The sequence below is a fragment of the Aulonocara stuartgranti genome (genome assembly GCF_965226115.1).
Source record: "Aulonocara stuartgranti genome assembly, chromosome: 13".
In the NCBI taxonomy this organism is placed as follows: domain Eukaryota; kingdom Metazoa; phylum Chordata; class Actinopteri; order Cichliformes; family Cichlidae; genus Aulonocara; species Aulonocara stuartgranti.
The window spans coordinates 19,463,042-19,489,307 of record NC_138949.1 but is presented as its reverse complement, the minus strand read 5'-3'; the positions used below and the strand labels follow the sequence as shown (position 1 = coordinate 19,489,307).

General features: G+C 40.3%; 5 protein-coding genes across 7 annotated transcripts in view; 3 read left to right on the top strand and 2 right to left on the bottom strand.

Moving 5' to 3' along the window:
* cuedc2 (CUE domain containing 2) overlaps positions 1 to 26,266 on the bottom strand; it is a 301,441-nt gene that overhangs the window by 120,147 nt on the left and 155,028 nt on the right. The gene's annotated exons all lie outside the window — the stretch shown is intronic.
* ppa1b (inorganic pyrophosphatase 1b) lies at positions 47 to 5,454 on the top strand. The gene is made up of 11 exons (XM_082558337.1): positions 47 to 207; positions 971 to 1,035; positions 1,401 to 1,454; positions 3,610 to 3,729; positions 3,819 to 3,905; positions 4,026 to 4,152; positions 4,233 to 4,360; positions 4,570 to 4,655; positions 4,771 to 4,846; positions 4,958 to 4,997; positions 5,076 to 5,454. Exons 1-11 carry the CDS (start codon positions 147 to 149, stop codon positions 5,105 to 5,107), a joined length of 876 nt encoding a protein of 291 aa, XP_082414463.1. The 5' UTR covers positions 47 to 146; the 3' UTR covers positions 5,108 to 5,454.
* On the top strand, positions 9,008 to 14,175 carry sar1ab (secretion associated, Ras related GTPase 1Ab). Its single transcript, XM_082558338.1, has 7 exons — positions 9,008 to 9,096; positions 10,014 to 10,084; positions 11,067 to 11,186; positions 11,271 to 11,336; positions 11,449 to 11,552; positions 11,654 to 11,785; positions 13,040 to 14,175. The coding sequence occupies exons 2-7, from the start codon at positions 10,027 to 10,029 to the stop codon at positions 13,154 to 13,156; spliced, it is 597 nt and encodes a 198-aa protein (XP_082414464.1). The 5' UTR covers positions 9,008 to 9,096; positions 10,014 to 10,026; the 3' UTR covers positions 13,157 to 14,175.
* tysnd1 (trypsin like peroxisomal matrix peptidase 1) lies at positions 15,248 to 19,747 on the top strand. 3 transcript variants are annotated; one of them, XM_082557581.1, is made up of 5 exons: positions 15,248 to 15,362; positions 15,458 to 16,530; positions 18,553 to 18,683; positions 18,806 to 18,991; positions 19,167 to 19,747. In XM_082557581.1, the coding sequence occupies exons 2-5, from the start codon at positions 15,461 to 15,463 to the stop codon at positions 19,367 to 19,369; spliced, it is 1,590 nt and encodes a 529-aa protein (XP_082413707.1). In that variant the 5' UTR covers positions 15,248 to 15,362; positions 15,458 to 15,460; the 3' UTR covers positions 19,370 to 19,747. The 3 variants fall into 3 exon arrangements, with proteins under 3 accessions (XP_082413707.1, XP_082413706.1, XP_082413705.1); XM_082557580.1 differs by having other exon boundaries at positions 15,248 to 15,379; XM_082557579.1 differs by having other exon boundaries at positions 15,248 to 16,530; positions 19,167 to 19,746.
* spock2 (SPARC (osteonectin), cwcv and kazal like domains proteoglycan 2) overlaps positions 24,775 to 26,266 on the bottom strand; it is a 95,300-nt gene continuing 93,808 nt past the window's right edge. The window contains exon 10 of the mRNA XM_082556912.1: positions 24,775 to 25,775. Within this exon, the coding sequence (XP_082413038.1) occupies positions 25,636 to 25,775 (140 nt within the window). The 3' untranslated portion in view covers positions 24,775 to 25,635. The remainder of the gene's footprint in view (positions 25,776 to 26,266) is intronic.

The following is a 26,266-nucleotide window of genomic DNA, read 5'->3' as shown; positions in this document are numbered from 1 at the left end:
TCCAATCGCCTATAAAGGCATCATTGGCTAAGTACGCATGCGCGGTGCCCTCGGTGACTGACAACGCAGCGCGAGAGCCCTGCGCAGACTCTTCCGACGCCATCCTTCACTCAAATCCAGCGTGAAACAGAAAGCCAAACGAAAACATGAGCTTCTCGGTAGAAGAGAGGGGAAACCCGAACTCCCTGAGCTACCGCTTGTTTTTCAGTAAGTAGGAAATAAGCACAAGTAATAACGTTTCGTCTTTATTCTCTACTTTTAGGACTTTCTTCAAATGCCACCGGCTAGTCGCAACCTCCCACGTGTCACTTATTCATTTGTTTTGCATGTTCCCTTCAGTCATATCAGTGAAGTGTGTGTATTTACATATATCCTTGCAGAAGGAATTAATAGAATGTTTTAAAACCGATAGTAAATCTCCTCTCGAGTCCAATAACCTGGCCTAACCGGTCCTTTAGGTTTTGCCCTGTGAAATAATGATGGATCTGGCATGAAGTGGCTATACCTGATCGGCGACCTACCTGTTTGTACATGGGAGAAGGAAGTTGCTTTTGTCTAACTTTCGCACGATGCTAAATTACCTGCAGGCATCATAAATCCTTGGAGCTGGTGGGACTACGCCCTCGTTGATTTATTACAACCCCCGCTCTTATTTATTGTGGGTCAAAGTGTATTTAGTAATTTCAGCAAGGGCTTTGACTGTCATCACATTATAATCTAGTGTTGTTGTTGTCTCACAGTTTACAGTTTTTATGGCTAGATTACTGCAGGTTTTTCATTAAAGCACGTTCATACCAGCTGCAGTAAAGAAGTAAGGGGAAAAACATGTTCCGGTTAAGTATGCACGGCACAGTCCAGCCTTTGCAAGCAGGGGCCTCCGAGCACGATATGAATGACTTCATTCAGGTGAATGCTGCGTGCAGTTGGTATTTGCCTGCCGTATTCATACAATGTTTAATCTTTGTTGCAGAAAATGCTGAAGGGAAGTACATCTCACCATTTCATGACATACCTATGTATGCTGACGAAGGCCAGGTAAGCCACCTTGTTACGTGTGTAAATATTTGTGCATTTATAAGATCAGCCCTCAAGATAAATTTCCCCTGCAGCACAGGCAGTGATGTTCAGCTGCTTTTTTTTTCTGTAGTAGTGAGCCAATAATCGATTTGCAAGGCAGTGGCCTTTACTCCATGTCCTCAGTGCTGTGTCAATACCTTTTGTGACTACTGTAGATTATTTATCTTATCTGCCAGCAGCAGTTAATTGAAGCAATACCTGAGCATGAGCTTGAATGGATGATAAAAAGTTTAGAATTGTCTCGCTTAAGTATGAATGAAAAAAAAACAAACTTAAAATAACTTAAAGACAGTTCAATAGATTTCTTTCTCTCTGTTTTTCAGAACATCTTTCACATGGTTGTTGAAGTGCCAAGATGGACAAATGCAAAAATGGAGGTAAGACTGGTGCTGCGCAAAATGCATTCTTTCTGAAGGTGCAGTTGATTGACACAAGAAGGAAAACAAACAAAAAATATATATACTTTTGAGGTGTTTTCACTTACTGAGTGCAGCCCTGACATCGGTGTGTGTGAGAATGCAGATAAGATATTACGTGCTTTTTAGTCTAGTACAAAGTCTGTGCAATACCTGTTGGAACCAATAGAATAGTGCAGGTAATAGTCCAGCCGATATAATTTTTCCATTAGTAGACTCCTGTTCTTTGTGAGAAGGGGCAACTTCAGTTCTCCCTTGACAAGGACAGTGGGAGAAATGTTTTGTCACTCAAGTCTCGAGACTGAAGATTGCTCCATAGCGATATTTAGGGCTCATTACCAGTTATCACAATCATTTGATTGCAGTTCTTGTTACCAATGGTGGCACTATCAGTTATGAGGTTTAGGTGGTGATTACTTTTTCTCACAGGGCCATGTAGGTTTGGATAGCTTTGTTCCCTTAATAGATGAAATCATTCAAAAACTGCATTTTATAATTACTCAGCTTATCGTTGTCTAATAATCACATTTATTTGATGATCTGAAAAATGAAGATGTGACAAATATGCAAAAGGAGAAAAGAAATCAGGAAAGAGGTTTTTTTTCACTGCATCACTTGTAGTTTACTTGTTAATTTTCTGTGCTAGTCATTTCAATACAGTAACTAGAAAAATTTGCATTTCCTGCGAAAATGCTGTGTGGATGCCTTAACGCTGAAGATGTCTGCTGAAAAAAGCTGAAAAAGTTGAAGAAAAAAAAAACGTTGCCCTGAGCAGGATTCGAACCTGGCCCTTCTGGTCTCAAGGCAGCTACTCATCTCACTGAGCCAAACTCATTCTCACAAAGAAGAGGTGGAGAGACTGACAATTCTGCTGAAATGAGCAGAAGCTGCTGAGAATTGTGCTGATAAGAGGTGAAAAGGCTAAAAATTTTGCAGAAAAGAGGTGAATCAGTAGAATTTCTGCTGAAAAGAGGTAAAGAAGCAAAAAGATGCGCTGAAAAGAGGTTTTTGCTGAAAACAGCTGAAAAAGCTGAAATTTGTGTTGAAAAGAGTTAAATAAGTTGAATTGGTAACTGAAAGAAATGTTGCCATAAGCGGGATTTGAACCCGGGCCTCCCAGTCTGAGAACGGATGCTCATCTCACTGAGCTAAAACACAGGTCAACCCGGCAAGGAAAATCAGTGAGGCCACTGATAATATGGCAGAAATGGGCAAAAAAAATTCAATATCTCAAAAAGTATAGAAGTTATGAGCACCAAAAGTCATAGCTGGAAAGAGCAGAATTCTTTAAGATTTGAACGGTGAAAATGGCACAAACTGCGGGAGTAGTTAAGCGCCGAAAAACGTACGGAAGCAACTTGAAGATGAAGAAAAGATAAAGAATAAAGAGAAACAGGAACTCAATGAGCTGCTTCATAATATGAGACTGCAACAGTATCTGTGATGTAGTCTGTGACAGTGCTGTAAATGTTTGTGTGCTCACTCCACTGTGACAGTGTGAAGTCATTGTTGCTGCACTGTTATATTTTTCCACTTGCCAAATGTTTGAGTGTTACGATCGCTGTAATTTCTGCCGTTAAAACGTTTTTCCCTTGGGCTAGAGATGTGAGCGCATCTCTAATGAGCTCCACCGCGGACATTATCTGTGCACCAGTTAATCTGTAGCATTTCATTAACTTGCTGTCATTCAGCATTTACAGAATATTTCCCCTACATCTTTATTTGCCAGCTGCTTTCTTCTGTTCCCTGCAGAAGAATCTCCTAAGCCTCTTGAAAGTCGCCCTCATTACTCCAGATTTTCACCACAGGAACTCTGGTTGCAAACATCTTTACCAGAATCTTGTCTTAGGGAAAATTTAATCTTAAATGCTGAGTGTTGTCATCATTAGTTACTTTTTGCACTGTGATGAACTCTCTGAATTCTGCATCAGATCTTGGAAGATTTGGTTTGAGCTTATTCCACAGTGTATTTACTGTGGCTAATGCATTGTTTCCCAATTTTGATAGTTGTATGAAGAATTATTGTTTCTAGCTGTGCATGTAACATTAAGTTACAAGTGCATGCCATTTACCAGGAATGAACTTAATATTAACTGCATTAAAAAATTTCTTTCAGATTGCTACAAAAGACCTCTTGAATCCAATAAAGCAGGACGTTAAGAAGGGCAAGCTGCGCTATGTTGCCAATGTTTTCCCACATAAAGGCTACATATGGAACTACGGAGCCATTCCTCAGGTCAGTATTTTGTTCAAAAGAGCTGAAGTATCCACATTAGTAGATTGCTTGAACAGTGAGTGATTTAACTTCCTGCTTTCATGTCTTAGACGTGGGAAGATCCGGCACATAAAGATGGAGACACTGGCTGCTGCGGTGACAATGATCCCATAGATGTCTGTGAGATCGGCAGTAAGGTGCAGTGCACGCTGATGATTTTGTGATTGTGTTTCATTTCATAAATGAATAATACTGCCAATTATGTGATTTCTTCTTTGTTACTGAAAATTAACCACGAGCTGGAATGTCCTGTGTAGGTGTGCTCCCGTGGTGAAGTAATCAAAGTGAAAGTCCTTGGCATCCTGGCCATGATCGACGAGGGTGAAACAGATTGGAAAGTGATTGCAATCAATGTTGATGACCCCGAGGCCAGCGAGTTTAACAGTAAGTGCCTCAGATTTCTCAGTTTTCGTTTTTCTGCATTAGCGTCATGAACTTATGACGACGATGTTGTCCATCATTAGACATCGGTGATGTCCGGCGCCTGAAACCTGGCTACCTGGAGGCCACAGTCGAATGGTTCAGGAGGTACAAAGTACCAGATGGGAAACCAGAAAACCAGTTTGCTTTCAATGAGGAGTTCAAAGACAAGGTCTCCACCTAACATCTCATTTAGCCAACCAGTCATTTTTTAAACACTTTGTCAGCATTTCCTTCTTTGTCAAACTCAGCATTCAGTTATAAAACAGTTCAAGGAACTGTCAAATTAGTTCCTGCATGTTCAGTTATAAAAGCTTTGATTACTTTATAATTACTATTAAAAGTCCTACACTCATATGTAGTTGCTGTTTTATGTTTCAGGACTTTGCCATTGAAGTAATCAAGAGCACTCACAACTTTTGGAAAGCCCTCATTTCCCAAAAGGCTAGCGCTGGTGAACTGAACTGGTAAACTCTGACTTTTATCAGCTGCTTTTAGAAGAAATGCAAACTTGCAGCCAATAATTTCTTGAATATAAGTAGTCATACTTACTATAAATCTCTATATTATCAAACAAAACAGCAAAAACACATGTGTGTCAGCTGGCGACAGCCCTTTCTGCTGCTCTGCAGATGAGGCTACTGCTGCTGTTGGTGAGGTAAGACTTCTATCCCTGCCAGATTTTGCAATATAACATCAGAAATTTCAAATTTGGGTCTCTTTGATGGATGTTTCTTTCTTTCTTTCTATTTTTTTTTTCTTTCTAAAGACATGCCCGTGTGGAAAAGAAGACCCTGTCCCCTCGTCAGGTAACATTTCATATAATTGTTATGATTCTGAGGTTGAGTGTTCAGATGTGAGATTTACACAGTTGTTTTCATTCGCAGTTGATAAATGGTTCTACTATGAGAGGAAGTAAAAGAGGACCTTCTTCAAGTGGACCAGGAGGAAAGTTCATCTCTCACAGGAATATTTGAAGACCTACTTGGATTAGGAACCAGTGGGATGATGGGTGGTGGGGTCTGGGTTTACCCATCTCCTTGTAGATGGAGAAGAATAGCGATACTATTGATTAATAGTAATGATACTGTAGAGAAAGAGAGCACTTATGTCATGACCAATGATTTTTCGCTTATTTAAAAAAAAAAAAAAAAAAGTAATCTCTTTGCAGATGTGCTGTAATGAACAAAGTGCAGGCACTGTGCCTAGTAGATGCGTGTGTCCTGTCTGAGACCGAACTGCTTTAATAAAGCTTCTGAACGTGAACGTGTGAGTTTGAGTGGAGTCATTAGTATTTAGTTTAGACCAGTGGTTCTCAAACTGTAGGGTGTTATAGTCACCTGATGATCATGGAAAGATGGAGCTGACACAATCAGTTTTTTAAAATTTTCATTTATTTATTTTTTAAGAGTACTGCTTTTCTTTTTCTTTTTTAAAAAAAAAAAAATTGGGATCTGGCTTCTGAAGCGATGTAACAGAAAAGATTGAGAACGACTGGTTTAGAACATGGGCTTTATTGTTATTTATGTTTATATGCAATAACTGGGCATGCCACCACATCACATAGGTGCTCTATTGGATTGAAATCGGTTGATGGTGGAGTTAACTCGTTAACTCATTTTCGTGTTTAAGATTATTTGAACTTCGTGATGTGGTGGGTTATCCCGTTGGAAGCATCAGAAGATGGCAGCTTCCAACAGGGTACACCGTGGTCATTAAAGGATGGATGTGGTCAGCTACAATATTCAGGTAGGCTGTGGTGTTTAAATGATGCTCAATTGGCATGAAATAGCTGCACCCTTTTTTTTTTTTTTTTTTTTTTTTTTTTTTTACATCACAGCCAAAAGCCTGATGCTTTGACACCAGGGAGAACAGATCCATGCTTTCATATTTATGCCAAATTGTAACCCTAAAATCCAAATGTTGCAGCAGAAATTGAGGCAGAAAGCAAAGTAAAAGCCCAAACAAAAGTCTTCGGCCCCCTTGAACTTTCCACATGCAAATATGAATCAATTTTGTTGGAATTCCACGTGAAAGACCAATACAAAGTGCTGTGCACGTGAGAAGTGGAACAAAAATCATACATGATTCAAAACATTTTTTACAAATAAATAACTGCAAAGTGGAGTGTGCATAATTATTCAGCCCCCTTTGGTCTCAGTGCAGTCAGTTGCCCATAGACATTGTCTGATGAGTGCTAATGACTAAGTAGAGTGCACCTATGTGTAATCTAATGTTAGTACAAATACAGCTGCTCTGTGACGGCCTCAGGTTGTCTAAGAGAATACTGGGAGCAGCAACACCATGAAGTCCAAAGAACACACCAGACAGGTCAGAGATAAAGTTATTGAGAAATTTAAAGCAGGCTTAGGCTACAAAAAGATTTCCTGAGCCTTAAACATCCCACGGAGCACTGTTCAAGCGATCAGTCAGAAATGGAAGGAGTATGGCACAACTGTAAACCTACCAAGACAAGGCCGTCCACCTAAACTCACAGGCCAAACAAGGAGAGCGCTGATCAGAAATGCAGCCAAGAGGCCCATGGTGACTCTGGACGAGCTGCAGAGATCTACAGCTCAGGTGGGGGAAGAAAGAAGAAGCAAGAAGAAAGCCATTGTTAACAGAAAACCATAAGAAGTGCCGTTTGCAGTTTGCCACAAGTCATGTGGGGGACACAGCAAATGTGGAAGAAGCTGCTCTGGTCAGATGAGACCAAAATGCAAAACGCTATGTGTGGCGGAAAACTAACACTGCACATTACATTGAAAAACACCATCCCCACTGTCAAATATGGTGGTGGCAGCATCATGCTCTGGGGGTGCTTCTCTTCAGCAGGGACAAGGAAGCTGGTCAGAGTTGATGGGAAGATGGATGGAGCCAAATACAGGGCAATCTTGGAAGAAAACCTCTTGGAGTGTGCAAAAGACTTGAGACTGGGGCGGAGGTTCACCTTCCAGCAGGACAATGACCCTAAACACAAAGCCAGAGCAACAATGGAACGGTTTAAAACAAAACACATCCATGTGTTAGACTGGCCCAGTCAAAGTCCAGATCTAAATCCAATCGAGAATCTGTGGCAAGGTCTGAAAACTGCTGTTCACAAGCACTGTCCATCTAATCTAACTGAGATGGAGCTGTTTTGCAAAGAAGAATGGGCAAGAATTTCAGTCTCTACACAGCAAAATCTCCAGTGTTAAATTAACACTAGAGAGTGTCTATATGGGTCCACTCCTCTGAGTGTTAAATACAACACTGTTGGGTGTTAAATTAACACTTTTGACAGTGTTATATGTTTAAAAGTAACCTAGTCAGTTTTGAAGATTAACAAAGACTAACACTGAGCAGTGCTGATTTTCTAACACTGGAAAATAACTCAAAATGTTAGAAATATTCCAGTGTTAGAAAATCAGCACTGCTCAGTGTTAGTCTTTGTTAATCTTCAAAACTGACTAGGTTACTTTTAAACATATAACACTGTCAAAAGTGTTAATTTAACACCCAACAGTGTTGTATTTAACACTCAGAGGAGTGGACCCATATAGACACTCTCTAGTGTTAATTTAACACTGGATGTGCAAAGCTGGTAGAGACATACCCTAAAAGACTGGCAGTTGTAATTGCAGCAAAAGGTGGTTGTACAAAGTATTTACTCAGGGGGCTGAATAATTACGCACACCACACTTTTCAGTTATTTATTTGTGAAAAATGTTTGGAATCACGTATAATTTTGGTTCCACTTCTCACGTGTACACCACTTTGTATTGGTCTTCCACGTGGAATTCCAATACAATTGATTCATATTTGTGGCTGTAATGTGACCAAATGTGGAAAAGTCCAATTGGGCCGAATACTTTTGCAAGCCCCTGTACATGTACCGAACAAAATACCCAGTGAGTTAAAAAAAAAACAAAAAACAAAACTAAGTTGAATCAATATATTAGTTTTAAGGGAAATGACGTTTGCTGATACTTTGGAACTGGACTTATTTTGATTACTTTAATTTCTTTCATTTAAAAAAAATATTAGTGAGTTTAAAAAGTGTTATTTGGCAAGAAAAAGTTTGAGAACTAGTTCAGAACAGACTAAACTCTCATGGTTGTAATGCTGCCACCTAGTGATCACAGCCCTCATCGCCTTCACTTTTTGCTTTAACTACTATATTCTCTGAGAACCGAGGAAAAATGAATCTTCCCATTGAACTTTTTTGTAATTTTCCTTCCTCTTTAGCGTTAAAAGAGGCCACTCAAACACATGAGATATTAATGGAAAGCCCTCTATTTAGTACATCGGGACTTAGTAGGGTAGCTCAAATAAGTAAAAAGATATTGATCAAAAACAAATGTCCATTACAGAGGACATAAAATAATAAGCTGGTTCTATATATTAAATTTAGATCCCGAGGCCCAGTTTTTGTAGCCCAAAGTTATACTAAGAGGCGATTGTGTCTCCTTTATTTTTCTGTTCCTAGTATGAAAACTGTATAATGTCTGGGTAATTTAATTTTTTTTAAATAGAAATAATTATTAAAATGTAATTACGTTGATACTATGTATGTCGGAAAGTTACACCGAAAATGTAGAAAGATAGTGGCATGACCAGTATCCCCCCCCCCCCAAACTAAAAGTAAACTACAGTCAGTAGTGTTAAAAAGCAAATTAAGTTCTAAGTTCTTAAAACACATTTTAAATTAATGTTTTCAGGACCGTTTGAAGTGTACTTTAAATTTTTTTTTTTTTACTGTTATTAAAAAACTAACAAACAAAAAACCCAGCATGCGCACTTCTTACCTTGGTGTGTTGGTAGCCATCCCGGTGACGTACTTCCGGTTAACTGTCAAAGTTGAAGGCTTTGAGAAGGAAAAAAAACCCAACAACGGACGAGTTCAGTTCACTAACACTGCTGACCAAGGTAACGCTGCAAATGATGTATTAAGTTGGCTTTGTTGGGGTTTAAACTTTTCCATTCAAGACTGCTTGTTGAAACCATTTGCCGACATCATAAAGTTCGAGGACTGGACACTGTGGATCCCTCCGCGCGCTCGTGTTTATTAAATTTACCGTTGTTTATTAAAGCTGACGTCGGTACCGCGGAGCTGCACGTGATAAGCTAGACAGTAGTAGTGATTTCACTAGAACGAGCGTTTATAAAGAGTAGTGAGCTAGTGGTGATTTCTGCTTTTAGCCGTGTTTACTTGTTTTGGAGTGCTGATTTGGTCATTTCATCACTAAAACGGCAAACCAAAGTTTGTGAACAGTGCCTACAGTGCCACAGCTGTAAATCCACAGATGAAGCAGTTAAGTGCCACGCTGACATTTAAGTGACCCTGTGAAAACATTGTATAATAAAGGCATTAACAATTGGGTAATTTCTCAGAGCCCACAGGCCTCACTATTCACTTTAAGTTCACCCAGTGACAGGTGTTTGTGTGTCATTGAGCGAAGGCAGGGGGAGACTACCAAGATCAAGTGTCGTTGTCGCAACCCTCACAAAAATAGTCAGGGGACGATCACTGTGAGCGAGCGAGACAGCTCCCAGATCAAACCAGCGTCTGAAAAATCACTGAAGGCTGTTTGTTGCCTTGCTTAGCTCCTTTCCTTTCAAGCTTTAAAACTTGTGTGATTACACGGAGCTTACACATACCAGCAGAGTAATCCACGCAGGGTCAAGAATAATGATTAACAATGCGCTTTAGTGCTAGATGACAGCTTTTTGCAGTAGTTTAAAAAAAGGGTTCTTTTTTTTCATTTACAGACTTTATGACTGGTATCTTATGTACATCACTGTCCTTCATGTGTCATAATTAACTTCAGCTTTCTGTCTTTCAGGAAGCCATCAGAAATGTCTTTTCTATTTGATTGGATCTACAGGGGCTTCAGCAGTGTCTTGCAACTATTAGGTGTTGAAATAAATTTCCACATTTTCATCCATTATCATCCAACATTTGCCATTTATCTGAGGCTGAATTGTGGGTGTGGTAGGCTAAGTAGAGACCTCCCTCTCTCTTGCCTTTTCCGCCTGCTTTTCCAGAAAGGACTCTAAGGTGGCCTGAAGCCAGACAAGAAATGTAATCTCTTTAGCGTAACCTGGGTCTGCCCCTGGGTTTCCTGATAGAACATACCCTGAACACCTCACCTAGGACGCACCTGGGAGACATTCAGGTCAGATTTCTGAACCACCCCAAATGTCCTTTTTCAATATGGCGGTGTAGCAGCTCTACTCTGAGACACCTTTCGGAGGAAGCCAATTTCTGCCGAGTCTCGAGCTGAGTGTCGTCCCAGCTGCTTCACACTCATCTGCAAACCGCTTCAGAGTAAGGTGGAGGTCATGGCTCTATGTTCAGATGAGATCCTGAGACCACCAAACCCTCCACCCCTTGGCTAGATATCCCATAAAAATAAGTCCATAAAAATCATTAACATACCTGATAAGAAAGGGCAGCCCTAGTGGAGTCCAGTATCTGCATATAGCTGGCAATGGAAACCATCATACGAAGACCCTGTAACAACAAGGACCCAGTCCTCCTGTGCCCCCACCACAGGAAACCCAGAGAGAAGCAGCTAAATACCAAGTCTCAAGTCTCCAAGTCCAGTCTAAAGTCTATGTAAACTAGTTTGGTCCCACGCACGCACCCTCAAATATCCTTGAGAGGATATAAAGCACCGATATTGTTGTTTTACAAAATGGTAACTTGGAGGTAGTAACTAGACAGTTTGAAGTAAATTCGAGCCTGAATACTAACAAATATCCAGATTTTCACTTTGTTTTTGGCATTCGCTCTATTTCTATAAAACATATACCAGCCAGTTCTATTCTGGCTCCCAGTTCTCCTGCCCAAGACTTCTTTTAAACCCATCAATTTGACTTCTTTCTGCTATCAGGGTTGTACAAGAAGACTGGGAAGATGGTTTTTCTTGGACTAGACAATGCTGGAAAAACAACGCTCCTGCAGATGCTCAGGGATGACAGGCTGGGACAGCACATGCCGACGCTATACCCAAGTAGATTTTTACTTGTCACATCAGGAATTAGCCATGTGTGTCTTGCTTCACTGCTTATCCTAAAATCAAACCTCTCTTCCCCAGCATCCGAGGAGCTGACAATAGCTGGAATGACTTTTACGACATTTGACCTTGGAGGTCATACGCAAGGTGGGAGTAAAAAAAAAAGTGATTCTCAATCTTATTTTTGAGCTTTTTAAAATATTATTGATGTATTTGTTGAGGTGTTGCATAAAAATACTGAAAATGTGTGTCTTTACAGCACGAAGGATCTGGAAGAACTACTTCCCAGCCATAAACGGTATCGTGTACATGGTGGATTGTGCTGACCATATGCGACTAGCAGAAGCAAAAGTTGAACTGGATGTGAGTTATTTGTACTGATGTCAACACAGACAGCTGCCCATAGCTGCCACTGATAGGAATGATCTGTATGATATGTCTGATATGACACTTCTTTTGTGTAGGCCATGTTAACAGATGAAACCATTGCAAACATCCCCATTCTAATCCTGGGCAATAAGATAGACCGTCCAGAGGCCATCAGTGAGGATGCACTCAGGGCAGTACTTGGTCTTCAGGGGCATACAACTGGAAAGGTTTGTACAAGAAATGTGGGATTAAATGATGATGTGACGTCTGGCAAGAGCATTAGAGTCATATGGTGTTGATATTTTCTAAACCATAAACTGTATTTAAAAGGTTAACGTAGCCTCTGGAAAAGTGAAACCTGTTCAAAGTACTTCAAATCTGCATTCTTTTTAATGGCCAGCAGGAGGTGACACCTCTGGTGGGGAAAAAGCAGTCAGATTGTATAGACATATATTAGAAAGTGCTGCTCACTTGATCTTTGACCTCACTAAATACTTTCCTGGTGTCTTTACAGTCTGTGTTCTCATTTCATAACTTACTGAATAGAACATGATGTTCTTTTGTAAAGTATGGTCCCTTTTGGAATAGAATAAAATACAAGATAAAGCTGGCTACGCTCTAGTAGCAGCTTAGTGTTTCGCAGTCAAATCTAACTTTTGCTTGTTACATCCAGTTTAAAAAAAATAAAATAATAATCAAGATGTGGCAGCCAGAATGTCTAACTGAAGGCTTCAAAACAGCACTTAAAAGAAAATAAAAGGCGATGTCACAATGCCTATATCAATTTCTTACTGTTTGTACATGTTACTGTGTTGGAAAGACTAAAACAATCATAGCAACAGTACTTAGAGACAGTCTTCTTACTAGGCTTTTAAGACTTCAATAAATAGGACCAAGCTATTTGACATGGTGTGTTATCCTGCTGGAAGCTGCCGTCAGAAGCTGGGTATACTGTGGTCACAGTGGCTACCCACTTACTTTTCAGGAGCCAGATCGCAGATGGGTGGACTCAGCAGTCAGCCAGCCAACAATATAAAATCTGGTGATGACCTGCTGAGTCTCAGTGTATGCATTGAGTGGTGATCACATTATAAATATATAGATATTTGGATTACTGAGCAGTTCAGGGATACCTAACAAATTGGCTGGTTAGTGTATGTGCATTCTTTTTAGTTGTCTGTGCAACAAGCCCAAATCGACCCTAAGAAGAAAAGACTTAAGGAAACCGCTGCCCCACAACGATATTTTACTGCAGTTAAATTTTTTGTATAAATCTGAGACATCATTTCTGGTTCAAGACCTAAGCGTCGGTTTATTGATCCATGCTGACGAGTCAGGGAAAACCTTTTCTAATAGAGCTTAAAGCACGGTTAAAGTTTAAGATGTGCGTTGTATTTGTTCAGTGTTCATGGGCAAGGTTGCTGGATGGAGTTGTAGATTTAAAGCTGTTCTTTTTGATGTGTATTTTTGTTTCTTTTCAGGGCAAAGTGCCGCTGAAGGAGCTGAATTTGAGGCCAATGGAGGTGTTCATGTGCAGTGTGCTGAAGCGACAGGGATATGGAGACGGTTTTCGCTGGCTTGCCCAGTATATCGATTGATTGACATTTTTATAATAGCCTTAACCAGATTTGTTCCACACAAAACTACCTGCAGTAGAGAGATTTTATTAAATATGCTAGTACAAAATATGTTTTGTATTTAAAAGCCCAGCATTATTCATCTGTTTGAAGAATTCTGTATTTTATCTCAGTCGTACCGCAGCAAGTCAAAGATAAGTTATGAATCATTGGCCTGTATTATTCAGACTGAGTGTGGAGAAAAGCTCCATGCTGTGGTTCTTCTACCTTTACCTAAAGCCTGTAGGGAATTGTTTCTGCCGTGTAGGACATGCCATGGCTGTGAACTTGTTTCAGACCCGGGTGTATTTTTGGCTGCTGGTGTTGGCTTACAGTGAAGGTCAGTGTAGTTAACACTGTGTGCTTAGAGCAGCTCTTCTTTGATAGAGGATGAAACATTTTTGTTGGCACGTATGCACATTATTTATTCTGTTTTATTTTTTTTCTTTCAATTGATCGTTTTCAAAAACAACTTTTTTTTTTCTTCCTAGAAAGTGCTGCAAAAATGTGTTGCTGTAATTGTTAAACTCAACTTGCAAGCCTACCTCGGAGGATGCTGACAGTTCTTGTGATAGTATGTTTATTTTAAGGTTTACATTTAGGTTTACAAACACGGCCACTAACATTGTTACCACAAGTGCACTGACTGACTTTTTGCCTATACTAGATATTTACGCCAGCCAAACACACCGATGGGTGACTGCACTGAAAAGACTTGAGTACTTTGTGATTGGTTGCTGCTAACAGTACGCAGTGATTTATGAGAGTACTTGGGTGGTGATTAGCAAAAAAAGCTTATACAGTATTTTTGGATAAAATTATCTTAAAACATTATAAAATATTTTATAAGAGTGTATTTATATTTTGCAATAAATAACTGGCCTGTCTGTTACTTCGCATTCTTAATGCTTGATATATCTCATACAAAAAAGATGTCATGTTCTTGTTGGGTGTGTTGTGCAATATTTTAGCAAAATAAATATATTTGGTAACTCTTTAAACCTTGTTTAAGATATTTTAATTCATTTTTGGTTCATCCACCAAAGGAACATCCATCTATCTATTGATCCATTCACATTCACAACACTTATTAGTCCTCCTTGAACAGGAATGTCAAACTTATTGAGCTTTAGTGGGGTGGACCAGTGAAAGGCTCCTTTCTGTCAGTGTAAAGAACTACACACGTAATACTGTATAATTATGGAAGGTTCCTGTGGTGGAACTTCAAGGTTTCTGTTAGTTAATTGTTTTTCTATTACTTTGGTAATAAAGAGGTCTTTATTAGTGGGGACAGCTGTAAAACCTATAAAAATACAGTTAAAAATCTAAAATCCGAACCTTATGATATTGTGGAAGAATTTCTTAAATTTATGTATTATTCACATTATTTTATTGTATAATGCCTTTCTGCAACTAGATTTTAGCATGTCTCAGTGTCTCTCACACTCATACTCTGATGGTCGTCTGCCCCGTGATGATGGCTGCTCTCACCAAGCTTCATTCTGTCTGTTTTTATTAAATCCAGTTCTAGAGCATTAAGGGCTAACACAGACAGACGACCCATCACATTCACATCGGTCAACTTAGAATCACCAATGATCCTAAATGAAAACTTTTGGGCTGCAAAAGTACCCGAGGAGAAAAATGCCTCACCTTTCACCTTTGATTTCCAGGTAAAGACCCCCCCCCCCCCCCCCCCCACACACACACACACACAAAACAAACAAAAACAAAACAAATCAGGTCAGTCCGATTAAAAATGTCTTTATGTCTTTTCCAAGTGTGATAGAATAGAAAGGATATTTTAAGTGACCCAAAAAGGACTGTATTGATTACACAGTAGAACACAGAGTCATAAACGGGCAAAAAAGTTTTTTATTTATTTTATATAAAACTCCATATCAAATGCAGTTGACTTCAGCCTATATGCTGATAACAGCAAAGATATTATACATAAAAACCACACATAAAACATCGTAAAACGTAAATAAACTTCTAATCGGGATATAGGAACGCCCTCTAGTTTCCTTGTTTACCATTGGCTAGAAGGTGTTTGCTTTCAGACCAATCAGGTGCAGGAACGAAGCAGAACCAGGAAGTTACGAACAGGGCGAAGAAGTTAGAAGACACTGTGGGAAATATTTTCCATAAATAGTTTAAACTTAAGGTCACAGTGACTTATCTGAAGGTTCCTTCTCACTCCTGGCATGTACACATTTTTAATGAGCTGCTTTTTCGAGTGTTTTAAACGCCGTTAAAACATTTGTTGATTTGCTTTGCTAGAGCATGGAGTTAAAGGACGTGGAGAGGCGCTGCTGTGTTGTCAAGGTGTCAGAGGCGTCTTCGGCAAAGAAACCGGTGAGCTGCAGCGGAGTTGTTGTCCACCCTCGCACAGGAATCATCATATGCACCGGACTCCCGTTTTCACGTTTTATCATCGACGGAGACCCCCTCTACTGGGACCACGACTTCTTGCCACCTCACAGCTTCAGTGCCAAACTTCAAATCTGCGTCACCTTTCCAACTGACACCAAGCAGAGCGCACGGAGAGCAACAATCACACCCACTAGAAGCAAAACAGCAGCAGGGCAGAGGGAGGCTGCAGCCGAGCTGCTGATGCTGGTGAACTGCGTGGAGTTTAAACACGCTTTCCAAGCAGTTTTCCAGGAGGCCGACCAGTGGCGTTTCCATTGTGATGAGGATGAGGAGCTGCTCAGAGATTTCCACTTCCTCAGCTGGTTTGCTGTACTCAGGGTAGGTGTGGTGCTAGACAGCAGCCAGGAATCAGGCACCATCCCCTGGCAGAGCAGTGCGCCTCTCCAGAAGGGCTGCCCTGTTGTTGCCTGCGGCTCACCTTTTGGCTCCCTCTGCTTGGATCTCTTCATCAGCACCCTCAGCAGAGGCATCATCAGTAACCTTGCTGGAGAAGATAACGCTGTCATCCTCACAGACGCCCGCTGCCTGCCAGGCACAGAAGGTGGAGGGTTGTTTGTGGTGAAAGGTGCAGGCAGCGTGCATCTCATCGGGCTGATTGTGTCTCCATTTGGCTGGAAGGCCAATGAGTGGATTGGCCTCACTCTGGTCTGCTCTGCCCAGTTGGTCTTCAGGAATCTCATCAGCTGCCTGAGTGTCCAGGATCCCCTCAGAAATGTTTGGCTTCATCCAGGAGAGTCGGACATCCAGATGTCCACCGCTGCTCACGAGTCAAAAGCTGTTAAATACCCCACTGTTTGCTTTGTGGACAGCGGGCAGTTCTGGGGTTCAGGGGTTGTTGTCGGCTCTCGACTGGTTGTGTCGTGCAGGCATGTTGTCAACAGGAAGTCTAAAGTCCGCTTGAAGTTCCACCATAGGGACAGGTGATGGCACATTTACTATCTTAAACCCCCTCCTAATTGAAGCAGAAATTAATTCAAACCTTATTAAACACTAAAATGTGTTAATCCGCTAATCTTAGTCTTCTTTTCAAACCTAACACAGTTTTGGGTAGAAAAAAAAACAAGCATAAACAAGTACTAGGAACTTGCCTTCAGATTGACCTGGTTTGGATGAGAGAAAATCAAAAATATATTCAAACTTGTGCATCAAATTCTTGATTTTTAACGCCATTAAAGATGTATTCGGTACTATTATTCCAGCCTGGAAAAAAATGAGTGCAATTTATATAGGGCTGAACGATTATGGAAAATAATCTAATTGCGATTTTTTTGCCCCAATATTGCGATTGCGATGCGATATGCGATTATTTTTTAAGGTCTTTGTCTTCTGTATTATTAAACAAAGACAAGCAATACATCATATAGTATGGCCAATACTATATTACATTAATTTTAAACTGTTCTTTCCTGGAAGACAGACCTCTATTATGATGACATGAGGTGATGCATGAATTGATGACTGACATTTTTATTTAACTTCTTCAATCACAACAGTATATTTGAACATACACAATAGTTTATTTTTAGCTTACAAACATCTGAGCATAAAGTGCTGACAAGGAACCCTGGTGTAAACATTAAAATGAAAGTCAGTACAATGTGCAGATTGCAGAAATATACATAAACAAAATCAGTGGCTTTACCACACTCAGTTTTTCGACATCTGTGAACTACTAGACAGTCATTCAATTAAAAAATAATATTAAATAAATAAAACTAATAAATAAAAAATACACACATCTTACTGATCTCTGCAGTCAGTAACATTACACATAAAGTGCAAACATAATAGCAATTGTATAAACACACACACAAACACGCCTTTAAAATTTAAAGGCGTGAAATTGGACGGTCTAGCCTTCTGATTAGCTAATCAGAAGGCTAGTTCTGATTAGCGTCACCGCTGTCTCGGTGGAGTTTAATAAACTCGGCCGTCTGCTTCTTGCTATCTAAAATATAACCAGACACTGGTGTAAATTCTCGACTGTCTCATACTTCTGTTTAATAAGTTTTCTGTTTGACGTTTAGTCAGCTGTGTGAAAACCAAGGAGGAACCCACCCGGGGGATTAATAAAGTTTTATTTTATCTAATCTAATAACTTTAATCTCAGCCAAACCGATTTACTCACGAACAAACAAAACACTGAAAAAAGCCCAACAATAACATTTTTAGGTTGTCTAAGTGACTTATATATTACGTTTAACCCGAGCAGCGAAACTCCGCGGTGATCTGAAAATGATGTGCCGGGAGTTGTGCCGTTCTCGGCCGCATCAGTAACCCTCGAGCTCCCGGCTAGCTGTCGAGCTGGTGGGTAGCAGACGCCTCTGAAAACGTCGAAGCACTTTTGCAAATATGGGATATCTTGATAAACCGAGCAGATATTTGATGTTTACACAACTACTTTCTCGCCTGAAAATATTTTAAAAGTTTATTTTGTGACCCAGAAAGATTAGTATGAGTAATTTTAAAACTTAGTAGCGGCCGCCATTGTTGGAAACTGGAGTTTGGCTTGGCCGCGCTATGAATTCTGGGATATGGTAGTAATTTGGACAGCCTTCGGCGCGTCGCTGTGACGTAATCGGTCTACAAATGCGGCCTCAGGAGGATGCAGCCCATGAATTTGGACATGTCCAGAGTATAATCGCAGCCTTTGCGGTTAGAAAATTGCACTTGATCATGTCGCGATATTATCGCAAATGCGATATATCGTTCAGCCCTAAATTTATAGGCAGTAATAAACTTCTGAATGTATGGACAGTCCTATAAGCTGACATGGACTTGCTGCATCAAAGACAAAGCTTTCTGTATGGATCTACACCATATGGGATTATGGTCTTTTCCTGTTTATTTAGCAACTTCACCACATTTTGGAAGTATGTTTTGTGATCACAGAATGTGTAAGACTAATAATCCTCACTTTTTTGGCGATTTTCTTTTCTCAGAGTCCATGATTCAGTGGGTGATGTCCTTTTTTCCACTAAAGCATCTTCACCCTATGACCTCGCTTTGGTGCAGCTCAGAGATGCTGTCCCAGAAGCTGTGGTCTCACGGATGTGTCAGAGTTTCATTCCAGGTTTGATTTCAGTCTTGTGCAGCAGAAACAGTAGAATTATTGTTATTTTATTATAAGCAGTTCCAGAAGAGAGTTCCTGCTTCTTTACGCTTAAAAACCGTTATGGCCTTTTCTAACTTCAGGTGAATCTGTAGTTGTCGTCGGATACGGTGGGCTGGGTCGGAGCTGCGGTCCGTCCCTGACCTGCGGCGTCCTATCCAAAGCCATTAGCTGGAATTGCCAGCCTGTCATGCTCCAGACCACATGTGCAGTACAAGCGGGAACCAGCGGGGGTGCTGTGGTGCAGAGATGCTCAGGAGAGCTGCTGGGTAAGGAGGTCCTGCAGGAAGAAAGCCATGTGCACCTTTTGAACAGAGGGGGGCACATGATAACCACAGAAAACGTCTCTGTGCAGGGAAAAGTCAGCTGTGCTTATATCAGTGGTTCAGTCAGCACTGCTGTGGCTTTGAATTCACAAAAAAATGTTTCTTTGTTGTGTTGCAGGGATTGTTTCCAGCAACACGCGAGACATGGCCACTAAAGTGACTTACCCACATCTGAACTTCAGCGTCCCAGTGACTGTTTTCCAGAGATTGTTGCAGCACTTTGAGCAGACAAAGGATGTTAATGTATTCAGGGAGCTGGACAGTACAGAAAAAGAAATCAGGAGGGTGTGGAGACTACAAGGTGCTCAGAGCAAACTGTAACCGAGGACCCCTGCACTACACTGACACGTGGTACAGATGACAAATCAGAATTAATTAGATGAGACATTTGCAACTGAAGGAATAATTACTGCTTAATTGTCATCTCAGAGTCATGTGGTTAACCAGAAAATCTTTATAAGGGTACTAATGTTTACAGGTACTTTAAGTACATTTATACCTGTTTAATTGCACAATAATTACATTAAATAATTTTTTTTTCAGCTAATGATTAGTGTTTTCTTGGTGTGCTGCTGGATTCCCAAGGTTATAAAATACATTTATCCATTTATAAAATAAAATAAAAAAGATTACGTAATCTGCTGGGATAAAAAAAGTGAATCATCCAACTTTTGATCCTTATTTATGTTACAGTTACAGCATCAAAGACACATTTCTCAGAGCATGTGTTAGGATTTACACCTGCGTCTGGTGCATACAGTTTGTTTTTTTTACCAGGCGGGGAGGAATATTCAGCATAATAGGCTGACAGGCTGCTGAAAATGATTGGTCCCTTTGGGTAGCCAGAGGACTGCTGTCGGTTTCAGGTATTCAGACATCTGTTGGCAGACGTACCCACTCACAGTGAACACATTTGAGGGTTCACCCACTGGGAAGCTACTGGTTCTTATTTCCATTATCACAGAAACGTGAAACTGAGAAATGACATTTCAGAGAATTGGTTGCTGTCAGTTTTTACAATGCTAAGACGAGCTTTCTGGGCCTGAACTCCTGAGGATGTGCATACGCTCTAACATGCTGAAAGGTTTCTATTTCACTGTTCCCAGGCTGAATAGTTCATAGTGGAGTTTTCAGCAGTGTCCCAAGGAGGCTGAGGAGAGAGTTTTCTAAAGGCATTGTGCTGTTCGAAGTGCTGATATGCAGACTTGTGTCTGTATCTCATTTCTGCTGGTTTCTCATAGCTACAAGCCACACTTCACTGCAGAATGAGGTGCAGTAGGGGTAGAAATGAGCTGAGAAGGACACTGAATCCTTAAGGAGCATTTCGCACAGAGACGCATATGCTGTTTTTTTTTTAAATAGCATCTAATTATAGGTGCAGTGTTCGTTCATGCTGCACTGCTCATTAAAATAAGGCAAATATATAGATTTTAATTTGCTATCTGTAATCACAAATATGGCTAGCCTGTCTGTGCACCAGTAACCAACTTTGCTAGAGGAATTTTTATTTTAGAAGATGTAGTAATATTCTGAGCAGTTTACACACTAGTGGAAAAACTCAAAGGAGCACTTTTAATTAAGAGTATAGCATCAAGTCAGTTAAACTTCTGGGATCTTGATCTGGTCAGTTAAGTAGCAGAGGGTTGTTAATCAGTTTCAGCTGCTTGGGTGGTAATGAAATTAACAACAGGTGCAGAAGAGAAGCAACGTTGAGACAATCTTTCTCACTAGTTTTGCATTTAGCCAGGGTCAGAGCCTCTAATAGCATGAGGTGATACCTGGATTCTACAGACATTACACAGGTAGTTCAAGTCTTCCAGGATACCAGGTTTGCTGCGTCTCCCAGCACAGTCTCTCGAGCATGGAGGAGATTCCAGGAGACGGGCAGAGAGCCTGTCAAGGCCCTGTTGAAGGGCCTGAACCCATTAGCAGGACTGGTGTTTGCTTCTTTGTAGAAGAAGGATGAACACTACCAGAGCTACAAAATGAGTTCCGGCAGGTCACTGGTGTGAATGTCTCTGACCAAACAATCAGAAACAGACTGAGGGTGGCCTGAGGGCCTGACATCATTTAGCGGATCCCTGCGCTCACTTCCCAGCACCATTAAGCCCGATTGACATTTGACATAGAATACCAAAATTGGCAGGTCCACCACTGGCACCCTGTGCTTTTCTTAGTTAAAAGCAGGTTCACCCTGAGCACATGCGACTATGTGAAAGGATCTGGAGAAGTTGTGGAGACTCAAGACTGTCCAGGACCTCAGTGATGGCCTGGCCCACATCTGGGAAGAGATTCCCCAGGACACTGTCTTCTCATTAGGAGCATGCCCCAACAATGTCAGGTATTCATACAAGCACGTGGGGGCCATAGAAACTACTGATTACCATTTTGAGTTGCTCCAATCAATTTTAATCATTTTTTCCATTTGATTTTAAGGATTTCTTTGATTTCAGCCCTGTATAGTAGGGGTGCAACGCTGCACAAAATTCACAGTCCGGTTTGATATTTTTTTGATACAAAAAAATGTTCATGCCTTTTTAATTTGTCATTTATTAAAATTAAAAATATATATTTTAACTCAAAAGTACAGTTTTTAAATGTAATGTTGCTGAAACAACAAAATAATAATAATAATAAAAAAATCTATCTGCTCGAGGAATCACTCATCTTTGGAAAAGAGAGTTTATTACAGAGAAATGGCTCTTTCCAAAATAAAAGCTATACTATACGCTTCTTCTGGGCTATATTCTCAGCAGCATATTAAACATATCAGGTCCCCATAAGGAGAATCCTGTGCTAACGGCTGTCTAAATGACTCGGGTAAAGTTTGTAGCATGCGTGCTTGTTGTTTTTGTCTGCTTCCACTTGTCTTTGCACTAGGATGATGTCGGCGTAAATGTGCAGTCATATTCATTGTGTTCCCACTAGTGCTGTCAGCGTTAATCTCGTTAAAATGACATTAACGCCACAACGCGGCAAATCTCCGTTAACGAGCTACCGCGGATTGCCCCTTGCGTGGGGCTGGACAGCGTCAACACATTAACGAGCAAACTGCGCTAACGCACTAGTTCCCACCCATGTAATTGAGCACTGCGTGGTACATCCGACATACTGTTTTACTTTTGTCCATGACAGGCTTACCTTCAGGGTCATACTTCACATGAAAACCAAAATAGTTCCAAACGCCAGATTTGAATGAGGGTGGGGGAGGTTCAATTTCGGCTAGCAGACAGCATCTTTAGAAGAAAAGTTGATAAAATCTGATGTGTTTTCAATGTGTTCCAGCAATTTTGTTTGAGTAATGTAGTATCTAACAGTTTCAACTCGATGTTATATGGGTGTTGGTGCACACATGTAGGTCAGTATTATGAAACAACAACAACAAAAAAAGTAAAACAAAAAATAAAAGCAGTTCATCCAACACAGTCTTAGGTAAATTTGTTTATCAGAGAATTCTGGCAAAATCATGAACCCATGCAAGGTGACTTTGCTGAGTAAGCTTCATCCTCTTGACGTCAGTAATGCACGTAAGCACCTTTCTGTCTGCCAGACTGACTCGCTGATATCCTGGCCAAAAATGAGATGTTCTTTTACAAACACAAACACTTATTGTAAGAGTGCTGTAGGACTTTTTTTGTAAAGGATCCCTTACATTTATCAAATTTGACTTGTTCTTTTAGTGTCTCAATCAAAATTTCCCTTTGTCCAAAACTCTGTTTTATGACTAACCGTTTGCCTAATTAATCATGCCCATCAGCTATACTTATGTTGTGCTTATTTGCCATTTTTTTTTCACACTAACAAGGTGCACAGGAATACAATCAACTTTCTAAACCAGCATGTTATTTTTGTTATTTTATTGTATTGTTCAAAGAGCAGATTTAGAGACAAACAGCAGAAAATGACAGATTTTAGTACTGCTTTTCAATGTTCCAGGAAAAAAGGAACAAATGTCAAAGCTATGCATCAGAAAGTCGGCTTTCTTAGCTGACGTGTCATTTCAAAAATATATTTGTAGTGTTTTTTTATTTGTATTTAGTGGTCTCAGTCAATAGTTCTCCAGGCTTTCTGAAGTTCTTTCTCTGGACACTGGCTGTTTTTGTTTCCCGCCCCCATCATTGTCAGTCCTCAATCCAGTCCTTGTACCTGAATATTTTCAGAAGAATGCTTTTTGTCAAGCTACTTAATGCTAACCTATGAATCATTTAAGCATAAGCAAAGACTGGTACCTTGTTAACACACTCAGTATAATGTCTTTTATTGAATCAGACGTGTTAAAGTCAGACATTCTTTTAGATGAGTGGCTCCTCAGTGTTGCACTCACTCCCCACCTCCCCTCCTCCTCTCTCTCACTCACTCACACACACACACACACACACACACACACACACACACACACACACAGAGCCTCCAAGGGCATCTCCATACAAGCTCTCAGTGAGCAGCCTGCCACTAGAATCATTACTATATTTTCTCACTTGTTACATCAATTAAACTTATACCCGATTAACTATCAGCAAACTCGCATATGAAATATGATTCCCTGTCCCGATTTCCTCTTCTTTATATTATTTGTCACTTTTTAAATATAAACTTTAAACCTGTAGGTTCGATTTTCCATTTAGAAACTGCATTTACTTGCCTCGTCTTTGTCTAATATTTAAATTGATTTGATCTGAAACATTTAAGTGTGACAAACATACATAAAATTGTACTATCATACCATTTCTCTTATTCAGAATCATGTATAATGATGGGCTGGAGACATTTCTTTTCACATTCCTGTAGACACACACAGACACTAATCTATCAAGGTTACAGCTGTCTACACACACAAAATCCAGACATTAGAACAAACATTCATCATCTTAATTAGATGTATATTTTGATTATATCATTAAGAATAAAGATGATTTACTATTAGCAAAAGCAAATACAGATAAACTCTGTCATAGCATTTTGTATCTCTGTAAACATAAAATGCTGGATTTTAAGACCTTGTCCTCTCTTTCAATCACACATTTCTTGACAGCAGCCAACAACCAAAGAAGAGCTTTGAATATCCTTCAAGAAGCCTGGTGAACTATTCCTGAAGACTACTTAAAAGAAATGACAAGACAAAAGTTTGCCCAAGAGAGTTTAGGCTGTGTTGAAGAATAAAGGTGGTCATAGTAATTATTCACTTTCAAGCTCATTAAAATTGTACAAACTCCTCTTATGCCTTATACACTCTATTTCCCTGTTCCCAGCTTCCTTGGAAATTAAAGGAATGAAGAGCGGTTCAAGACTTTTGCACAGTGCTATAGATATTTTGTATATATGTATGTCTATAGGATAGCCCAATATTTTCTTACCGGTGAATTTAAAGTCCCTCCATTCTCTGTTAATGAGTTGATATTAAAACGCTAAATAAAACAAGCTATGCGGCTGGTTTCAAGGGTTCCAGTGGTGCTAAGCTCCAAAGTTCAATCTCCTGGTAACCCACATTAACACTCCTATTGAGTTCAGGTCAATCCTAATGCATGTTATGTCATTTTGCACTTCTGGATGGATGCAAACTGCATTTCGTTGCCCTGTACCTGTGCATGTGCAATGACAATAAAGTTGAATTGTATTCTATTCTATTCTATTTTCAACAAATAGAGAGCTAGGCTCCCCTTGTGCAGCCGGGGAACAAGATGCTTTGGCTCCAGTTTAGACATGAAAAGAAAAGAGAACACACTCAGTTGTACGGTGGCCACTGGAGCCACATAGATACGTTTATTTTATTCCATTTTTTTATTAAACACAATAACCAATCCACACTATGATACGATGTACACTTGTCAACTAAGCAGCATGTTCTGCTAGTCTTTCAAGGCATTGATTACGGGACTAATAGGTGACATTCTGCCTTCTGATACACACAATATATACAAGCTAAAGAGTGACGCATGAGAAACCTTTTCTTAAGTCATGAATGAGACAGAGCACTACTGTCACATAAGAGCTGAAGCATAAGAGATGAAAATGGCAAAGTCAAAAGGTGCTTTTCAATATTCTAATGTGGCTTTCTCTCTTTTCTTTTCTTTTTCTTTTTGCCAGATTTCTGCCTTAAAGCAAATCTGATTATCTAAATGTTGTTAATCAGCAAACATAATCGATGAAAGATGCCAATTTGGACGACTGAAGCTTTGTTTATTTTATTCTTTTTAATGCAAAGCACCTGCAGCTTCTTAAAGTCTCCATTATGCATCAGCTAAAAAGTGCTCAAAGATAGTTTAAAGGACAGACAACAGAAGAGAACAAAGATTCACAAGTATGAAGGACAAAATTCATGACACCAGACCCATAATTTCTTAACTGTGATCCCCCCACCCCTCCCTTGCTCTTTATCACCCTGTAACAAGAATTACTTCCATAGCATCTGTATCTTCACCCTCCCAACCTGTGCCACTTTCCCCCCCTTTGCTTTTTTTATAATCCAGTGTTGTTCTGAGTGTGAGCGCTTGATCCCGTCCATCTCTTTGCAGGATTTGTGTGTATAAGTGTGTGTGTGTGTAAGTTTGGGACCACCGAGATGCTCCTTTAGAGATTGGTTGGCCCGTTTACCAGATATATCCCCCGTCATCCACCTCTCCCACCTCCTCTTCTTCAGCCTCCTCTGCAGTCTCCTCGGCTTCTTTCTCCTCCTCGTCTTCCCATCCAACCCCACTTCCAAAATCACCTGAATATGCCATTTCGTAATCTGCGGGAAGACGGAGAGAAATCACACGGGCATGGGAGGGGGGGGATGCAGAGAAATCGAATTATCCGCTGTGGCCATCTTGCACATTGCAATATATTCTGTTCAGCATGCCTTCCTCTCAGTTTTGATGGAGTCCTTTCTGTGCCAGTGAGAAATGCTAAAATCAATTTAAAAACACTGACTGCAATGGCAAAAAAAAAATAGGGGGGGGGGGGGGGGTGTTTGACTTTGTCTGGATTTTAATAGCTATTTCTAAACCTTGCCAAGGGACCTATTCTTATCAGGCACAGGTTCAGTCCAACCAGTCCTCATTTATCTTGAAAGACTTTTCTCACAGCGACAAGCGGCGCTTTAGAATGCAAATGACTCCGGACACATGAATGTGGCACTTGGTCCCTACTGTGAGTTATGCTGCAGTGGGCCTCGGCCCTTTAACATAAAGAAAGCCTTGTGCAGAATGCATGCAGCGGGGACACGTGCAGAATTGCGCC

What these genes read in the sequence shown, in the direction of transcription:
- tysnd1 (XM_082557581.1), top strand. Translation starts at nt 15,461, where the DNA reads ATGGAGTTAAAGGACGTGGAGAGGCGCTGCTGTGTTGTCAAGGTGTCA. An exon ending in GTGTCAGAGTTTCATTCCAG is followed by an intron (nt 18,684 to 18,805) that starts GTTTGATTTCAG and finishes TTCTAACTTCAG; the next exon opens with GTGAATCTGTAGTTGTCGTC. An exon ending in ATGCTCAGGAGAGCTGCTGG is followed by an intron (nt 18,992 to 19,166) that starts GTAAGGAGGTCC and finishes GTTGTGTTGCAG; the next exon opens with GGATTGTTTCCAGCAACACG.
- sar1ab (XM_082558338.1), top strand. Translation starts at nt 10,027, where the DNA reads ATGTCTTTTCTATTTGATTGGATCTACAGGGGCTTCAGCAGTGTCTTG. An exon ending in AAGCAAAAGTTGAACTGGAT is followed by an intron (nt 11,553 to 11,653) that starts GTGAGTTATTTG and finishes TCTTTTGTGTAG; the next exon opens with GCCATGTTAACAGATGAAAC. An exon ending in AGGGGCATACAACTGGAAAG is followed by an intron (nt 11,786 to 13,039) that starts GTTTGTACAAGA and finishes GTTTCTTTTCAG; the next exon opens with GGCAAAGTGCCGCTGAAGGA.
- ppa1b (XM_082558337.1), top strand. Translation starts at nt 147, where the DNA reads ATGAGCTTCTCGGTAGAAGAGAGGGGAAACCCGAACTCCCTGAGCTAC. An exon ending in GAGCTACCGCTTGTTTTTCA is followed by an intron (nt 208 to 970) that starts GTAAGTAGGAAA and finishes TCTTTGTTGCAG; the next exon opens with AAAATGCTGAAGGGAAGTAC. An exon ending in ATGAGGAGTTCAAAGACAAG is followed by an intron (nt 4,361 to 4,569) that starts GTCTCCACCTAA and finishes TTTATGTTTCAG; the next exon opens with GACTTTGCCATTGAAGTAAT.